We start from the raw sequence: 8397 nt of genomic DNA on the forward strand, positions 1-8397 counted from the left end.
GTCACTGCTGTGGGCGGAGCTCCAGGTCGCCGGCCAACTACATTAGACCCCAACTGGAGCTCCGCCCACAGCAGTGACGTGACGCTCCTCCAGCCTTCCCAGAGGACCCCAGCCACCACGGCACGGAAGGTAAGAAAAAAAAAAACAGCGCAAGCTTCGGCGCTATGCATCGGGGCATTTTGACAAGTACTTGTCAAAATGCCAGCATCAGTATCGGGACATCCCTACTGTAGATATATACACACACGTAAATGTAACAGTGATGATTTTAGAGCAGCATCCACACACACTTTGCCTTCCCCTCCCCAGCATAGGTCATGTGACTCTCTCCCCTGCACCCCCCCACAACATAGTTAGGCGTGAGTCTCTGCCTCCCCCAATGTTGTTCAGTCTGTCTGGAGCTTTCACACTCCAGCGCCTCTGCTCCAGCCTTGAAGCTTCTGCCGCGTGAATAGAAGCTCCGCCCCTAAAAAGAAACCTTCCTGCACGTACTCAGCTAGCTAACTACCAAGTGCAAGGAGGGGGGGTGCGGGACATACACTCACTCAAGTACCTGCTGAAACTCACTGATGGCCGCTGAATTTCAATCGCAACCCCCCCACTGACTTGCGCGACCCACAGATTAAGAAGGTCTGGTCTAGATCAGGGGTGTCAAACTCGATTTAATTGTGGGCCGCATCAACATTATGGTTGCCCTCAAAGGGCCTGTAAGACTATATAAATGTATCTAATCTTTATCATAATTGCCTCTGCATTTGATTATCACTGGTTTTAGTAATAACTTAATACCTAGATCTGAAAGTAGAAGTCTAGGAAATGGCCTGGTGGGCCGGATTCGGCCCCTGGCCCTTGAGTTTGACACATGTGGTCTAGATGAAGCATCATGACAATACCAAGAGAGTAAAGGCCAATCAGAAGCCATCAGAATTACTGGTATTCCTTCGAGTTCCACTCGACATAGAAGTTGTGGAATTAAGAGAAAATAATTTTACAGTCAACCAGAACCAAAACGAGGCATCCACAAGCAGTGCCCAAATGAGAGGCAGGCTAGTTCAACAACCACAAACAACAAGGCAAGCCCTTGTCCTAAAACAAGGTGAGAGTCTGCAAATATTTGTGACCAAAGGTGGAATTCCCTGATGCAGCTACATCTACGTAAAAAAATTTAAAAGTATGGACAGAAGACCAAGTTAATGCTTTAAAGACTTTAGATACTAATGTTCAATAGCAACAAGTCCAAGAAGAACTAACTGCCTTGGTGGAATGGGCAGTGACTGGATAAGAAGGCTCAACCAATTGCATAAGGTTGAGATATGGTCTGCCTAATCCAACTAGATAAAGTTGAACCATCTGTAACAATGAACAAGGAGTCCATCTTCCTAAAAGGAGGACCTGGCCTATAAGTACAGCCTAAGGGCCCAACTACATCCAGAGTAGATGAGACAGATTCTTTGGAATGGATCAGGACCAGACAAAGGGAAGGGGTAGACCGCCTTAGACAGAAAGCAGAGCCTCAGACGTAATCCTTATGCAGGGTTAGAAAAAGGCTTTGAAGACAAGCTGCCAACTCAGAGACTCTCCTTGGCAGAGATGCAACCTTCTGTGACATGGTCAACAAGGGAATGTCTAACACTTTCAAACTGTGGCCTACGCCGAACAGCACGCATCTAGGTGAGGTTGCACAGAAAGTGCGGAGATCATACAAGAAGCACCACGAGTTTTGCCTTGTAAAAGAAAAGGTACGCAAGATGGAGTAATTGGCCAATGGATTTTGGAACAGGATAGCCAAGGCCAACACCTGACGTTTAATGGTGCAAAGAACAAGGTACAGATTCACCACCTGCTCTAAGGAGGATAAAATCCTGCTATAGCAAAAGGCATGCGCTTCAAAGGACTTTCACCACTTTAAATAAACATTCCAAGTGCAGTGATAAAATTACTTTGAACTAAAATATGAGCTGTTAAAGACAGCAATTGAGAAGCAGGGTGGAAGACTGGGCGTTCCAAAAGAAGGTCTGACTGACATGTTAAACACCAAGGTCTCAATCCAGATCTGCATTACAGACCCTTCATGGCCAATCTGGGGCAACTAAAATTACTGAAATCTTCTCCAACGCCAAATGTCCAGCAGTTTGGACAGAAGTCTTGCAATTGGTCAGGCATAGACTAGCTTGAACTGGCTCCATAGAGCTAACAGTATCAGTTGGTTTCCCCAGGGAAACCTGCCTTCTAGCAAAACAAAAAAACATTTAAAAAAAACAAAAACAAAAAAAAACTGTGCAGCTTTCCTTAGAACCAATGCCAACAAGTCCATATCCGGTGTTCCACACCTATAGAAAAGTCGTCTGAACACCTTTTGATACAGGAAATTTCCATGGGTCGAGACACTGGCTTCTTAGTTCATCTGCCAAAATGTCTACACTTGGGATGTACACTGGGACGGTCTTTTCACCCAGTGCAAAATGTGATCCATTTCCCACTCAGCCACTGGACTTTCTAAAGAAGCTACGTCAATCGAAACAGGAACATTCTGATTAACAGTAATTGGAGCACAATTATGGAGAGTTAAACTGTCACAATGGTCCAAAAAACCTTGAGTCTACAGGGAGTCCAAAACCCCTTCCCATCTGAAAAGGCTCACATTTGTCACAATCCTCCAAAGAGGACTTCCCAGACTGCAGTGTGACGACATGGTGATCAGTTTATAAGTTAAATGTGTATTGGTATTGAGTTATGTTTGAGTGCGTTATGCTGTGTGACTTGGTTATGGAAAGAGTATCAGCCCCATCCCTCGTTATCTCCCATTGTTCTCTGAGGGAGCTCAGAACAATGACATTCTGGCCAGGCTCCTGCTATGGCTGTCTGGAGTTCGTTAGCAGGTGGACACCTGTGGTGTTGAGCAGACCGATGGTCTGGGAGGGGAGGGGGGATGTGATGGGATTATATTCTGATTTCATCACTTGCTGTATATAAGTTTGTGCAGTTGCTCAATAAATCAGAGTTTGTTTTCCCTACACTCAAGCCTTGGCTAGTGACTGGGGAAACTGGGAGCTACAGATCAGCGGGTTCCAATATCTCCTCAGCAAGGAAGAAGACAGCGGCGGACATACTCATCCTGAGTACGGGGGTCCGTCACATGCAGTATCAAGCATAGGAAATCACCGGGTCTATTGAGATTAGTGACCATAGCATGTTGAATGATTTTACTGACAGGAGTAAATGTGTTCACTAATGGGATTCTATCATTCACATTGCGAACCATGTCAAGACCTGAGAATTTCTCTGGGGCTTTTGTAAGGGCTGTTGCAATGACATTGCTAGGATAGCCCCTTTGAATAAAACGGTCTGTCATTTCAGATAGTTGTTGCGTACGTGTTGTGGCATCCAAATAGATTCTCATTACACTGAGAAATTGGGAAATGGGAAGATTATTCCTCAGATGTTGTGGATGGGCACTCGCATAGTGTAGCAAGTTATTTCTGTCTGTAGGTTTGGAATAGAGAGATGTAACAAACGCATTATCCCTTATTATGACGCGAACGTCAAGAAAGGAGACATCAGATGAGGAAATTGTAGGATTGAATACAATCCCAGTAAACAGGCTATTAAGAAAACATACAAATGTGTCAAAGGCCTGTGTGCTCCCATTCCATATTATGAAAACATTGTCTATGTATCTAACCCATCTAACCACATGTTGAAAGAACAGAGATGGTTTATAGACAAAGCGTCCCTCTAGGAAGCCGACAAACAGATTAGCGAATGAGGGGGCTGCAGAGCTCCCCATTGCTGTACCCCTTATCCCAGGAATGAGGGAAGATGTAATAGGATGTTGTGAAGGATTGCATGGCCTGAGGGTCAGTTATGGTTTAAATGGAGCTGAATGTGAACAGATTTAGATACAGTGGTATGACCCCCCCTCTTGACCGTACAGCACGTGGGAACAACAACTAAAGTCCGCTCTCCACCGAGGGCTCCATACTCATATTGGGGACTTTATCAAACGCCACATGGTGACACATAGGACGGGGAGATTACTTGAATTTATGGAACATGCCAGACACGCTGAGGGAGTCCTGAAGGACACCCGGAAAAAGGGTCAGGGTAGAGCAGATGCTTATTACCAAGAAGACAGAGAGATCACGGTATCCTCGCAGACCCATACAAGATTACCAGGGTAAGAGGGATAGAGGAGAATGTTTTATTTGTGGGAAGCGGGGGCATCTTGCTCGGGAGTGTCCTGACAGAAAACAACGCAGAGAGGAGAAGAGAGAGGAAACATCTTCATGACTGGAACAGGGGGATGTCCCTAGAGAACCACTAACCCAATATGACATAAATTTCCAAGACCGTGTAAAACCCCAAATTGTATTAAAAGTAGACGGGAAAAGTGTTACCTTTTTGGTAGACTCAGGGGCAGACATATCTGTAATTGGAAAACATGAACAGATCCCATTTGCAACTCTGAGACATGTTTTGGTTTCCAATGCTGGTGGGAAGACAGAAAAAGAGCCGATCTGTAAGCCCCTCCATGTACAGGACCCCGAGACCGGGAGAACTATATGGTGTTCCTTTATCATGTCCCGTTCTTGCCCCCTGAACCTGTGTGGGAGGGACCTCATGGGGGACCTTGGGCTTTGTTTGTATCCACAGAAGGAGTCCATTGAGGTGGTGAGAAAACAGCCCCCCCCCCTTCGTATTGGTACGGACTATCTCTGCCAGCCCAAATCACTGATAAAATTACTCTTTGGAGAAAGGAGCATAAGTTCCCAGGCCTGGTGACTCCAGGAAGGTTACATGTGACTACTTACTACAAGGGGACCCCAGGCCCCGATCTACCTTATGAGGATAAGTTTGGTTTGGGGCAAGAATATTTAATTCAGACTTCAACTATATGGTGGGACAAATCTGGTACAGCCATATTGAGATGCCACATAGATACAGATGGACTGTATCGCATGAACACGCCCACTCACATCTCTGTCCAAAAGAGTGAGTCATTATCTTGGGGACAGCTGGGTTACCTTTTAAAGGGATGGATGGCCCTGACAGACGAAGAATTGAGCCACAAGGGCATCTCGACCTGTCCTTTAGTAAGTGAGGGGATGGGGAATCTCTTCTGCCAGGAACAAAGGTCCAACTGATTACCTGTGATGGTCAGTACGATTCCCCCAGAATGTATAAAATGTACCTTTCACGTTCTGGGCCTCTAATAAATTGGACACGGGACTGGTCAAGGGAGCTGAGAAGGTTAAAGTGGTCCCTCGCTCTGACTATCGCCCAAACCAGAGACAGTACCCCTTGAAGCCAGAAGCACTCGCAGGCAATCGAATGTCCAAGGGTATAAGGGTAGCATACCCAAGCTGCAGTGGTGCGAGCCACGGGTCCGGTACCTAGGTCAAATCCTAACAAACGAGGGGAAAATGGTAGATACAGACCGGGTACTGGCGATTCAATCGTGTAAAAAGCCCACCACCAAGAAGGAAATGATGGGTTTCTTGGGTGTGGTAAATTATTGCAGACTGTGGATTGCAAACTGTTCCGAGCTCACTAGACCATTATATGACAGCATACATGCTAACCCCATGACCATGGGAGAGAAAATAGTTTGGTCAGAAGAACTGATGGTCAGGTATAACCAAGTGAAGGAGGCGCTGACCTCAGACCTGGTACTGGCCCACCCAGACTACATGAAAAGGTTTTTCTTGATGACAGATTGTATAGCGGGACATATGAAAGCTGTCCTTTGCCAGAAGGTAGGAGACAGATACCGACCATTGGGGTATTATTCTGGGAAACTGGATGTAAAAATAAGACAAGGAGCCGTCTCGCCTAAATAATATGGAGTCCTCGTTGTTCAGAGTGTATATCAATCCAGGCATGATATAAGTCCAACTAGGTCTCTTAATATATAACATATGGAAAGGTACAATGAAAAGTGTTATCCATGGAAAACCTCAAACCCTGACCTGGATGGCATCAGGTACTACCCGCACAGGTGTCCGCCACCTCTAATCTGATATGTTTTGCTTAGCAACAGAGCTTTCTCAAAGATGTGCGGCCTAACATAACTCAATAAGAAAAACTCATTAGGAGTCAAAATGGTCTCTCTAAGCCTCTATTAGCAGTAGCCTGCTACCCCTCCATTAAAGATTTCTGAGACTTAGCATCAGACAAAGCTTTTGTCGCAGAAGGCTCAGAGGCCGCAGGCAGATCAGAAGATGATTGCACAAGGGAGGGCATGCTTATGGCCTCTCTGGTAAGAATCAGCAACCAAGGCCCATAAAATCAGTAATTGTGGTGTAAACCAGCCGGGACATAACTAAGTAGGGGGCTACACTTCACAGAGCTAACATATACTTTGACAGCCTTGGCATGTTGCCCTCTGCTTGAGTCCCCAGTGTCAAGCAGTACTGGAGTGGCCATTACAGCAGGAATGCTCCCCGTGTGTCTGGGATATGACATGTTGCACTTCAAAAAGTGGCTGCTGGTAATCAGGAGAGGTTCAGATGGCCAGAGGTGACCAGGTCACTGTAGGTGGACAGCAAAGACCAACCAAGTAGGATCCCAGTCCCGGTACTAGGGATGTGAGCCCACAGGCGAGCAGGTGGCAAAGTATCCCCCAGGGGGTGGAATCTAAGGGCCAGACAGTGTTGCGCCAGGGACCCCCTCACAGAAGAAGTTTGGACTTAGCTGCGTGCTGACCCCAAGTCACAATCCCAAGGTTCACCCTGCTCGTGTGGGGAGTACTCGAAGACACAAGACACAGTACAGGCAGAGATAGATGGAGCAAAAGGAGATCCAGATAATGAGCCAAAAGGTCAGGGCGGGCAGCAGAAAATCCTAATCAGCAGAAATATCCAAGTCGGTACACGAGAGATCAGTCCACGGGAAATCAGGTCAGGAACAGACACACAGAAGGGGCTGAGGAACAAGTGTTGCTCAAACTACCCTCAACTGGTCTGAGAGGGATTTAAATAAGGAGACAGACAGGAGGCAGGACAGGAAGTAGCAGGAAGTAAGGTATATAAACCATCAGGTCAAGTGGGCGACAGCTGCCAAGTCAGTGCAGCAAGAGCAAAGTACATGCTTGTAGAACCACAGGTGCCAGCAGACCTACAGCAGAAAAGGGTAAAAAACAAATGCAAAGGAGTAAAGCAGAGATTAGCTCTGTAGCTGATCTGTGACAATTCCTGTGTCACCTGCGATAAGGAGCAGTGGTAGAAATATCTTACCTAATGCTGAATGGCGGAAAGATGATTTTGGAGCATGCATGTGCAACACTCCATCTAAGGCAGGTGTCTCAAACCTCCAGCCCTTTAGCTGTGGTGAAACTACAAATCCCATGATGCATCTCTCTTCGGGAGTCATGTGAGAATCTTGCAATGCCTCATGGGATTTGTAGTTCCACCACAGCTGGAGGGCCAGAGGTTTGAGACCCCTGATCTAAGGGATTACGTCAGCAATCAATCCCTCAGCATTAACCATTTCTGCAGTAATCCAATGAAAAGGAAAAAAAACGCAGACTGTGCCACAGCTCTGGACCTAAAAAGCGCTCTGCAGCCAATACAAAGTACACTCATGTCTGGAAAAGCACCACAATTTGGATGCCAGTACTCAAAGGTCACATTAGATCTGGATAGCTGCGCATAGAGACTAGCTCAAGCAGCTTGTAGAAGGATCTTGATTGAAGGAAAAAAATCTAGCAAAAATATGATTAGGATTTTTTCTTTGATAAAAGGTTTTATTTGGTTTTTGTCAGTTTTGTCGCATGAAGGTTACAAAAATAACAGAGGTAGGGCATGCAAGCCCTGCAACAAGGAACACAAATAGAAAATGTACAGCCAGAACATTGTGCAGAGCCCTGCAGACTGTATAACAGAAGCAGTAGAGCGGGTACTAAAGAACAATTTGGGAGCATGAAAGGGGCATTGCTGTTCAGTTTTAGTGCGTAAGACCCATAATAACATGGAAAAGATTCAAGTTTTTTCAGTAGAGAAAAAACGCTTACCCTCCTAGGACACTATCGAAAAACTATGACATGCTTGTAGAGGAAGAGGTTATAGCAGGCTGGTCAGTTTTTTTGTTTGCCAGTTTCCACACCTTACTGTAGGTGGCAGTATAACCAAAATTGTTGCCAAATCTTTTGCCCCTCAATCAATGAGAAAGAAAAACATAAATTTCAGTGTTTCAATACTACTTACCAAAGTTTGAGTCTTCACAAAATTCTTTTCCATAACGAATCATACACTCTCCCAAAAGACCTTCAGGCTGAGGGTATCCTGGATTCTTCACTTGTCCTCGAATTTTAGATACAGTATTCAGCATAGAAAGCTTAGCACGAGATGCTGATCAGTAGTTTGGGATGAAGTAAAATAAAAAAAAAAAAAAAAAAAA

At 45.5% G+C, this 8397-nt stretch overlaps 1 protein-coding gene across 1 annotated transcript in view; it reads right to left on the minus strand.

Moving 5' to 3' along the window:
- Positions 1-8397, minus strand: part of LOC108802991 (endophilin-A2-like) — a gene marked incomplete at its 5' end in the record, with an annotated part of 53323 nt that overhangs the window by 10756 nt on the left and 34170 nt on the right. The window contains one exon of the mRNA XM_018574841.1: positions 8205-8348. Coding sequence (XP_018430343.1) covers positions 8205-8348 — 144 coding nt within the window. The remainder of the gene's footprint in view (positions 1-8204; positions 8349-8397) is intronic.

This window comes from Nanorana parkeri, unplaced genomic scaffold (genome assembly GCF_000935625.1).
Source record: "Nanorana parkeri isolate BGI_ZX_2015 unplaced genomic scaffold, ASM93562v1 scaffold3271, whole genome shotgun sequence".
In the NCBI taxonomy this organism is placed as follows: domain Eukaryota; kingdom Metazoa; phylum Chordata; class Amphibia; order Anura; family Dicroglossidae; genus Nanorana; species Nanorana parkeri.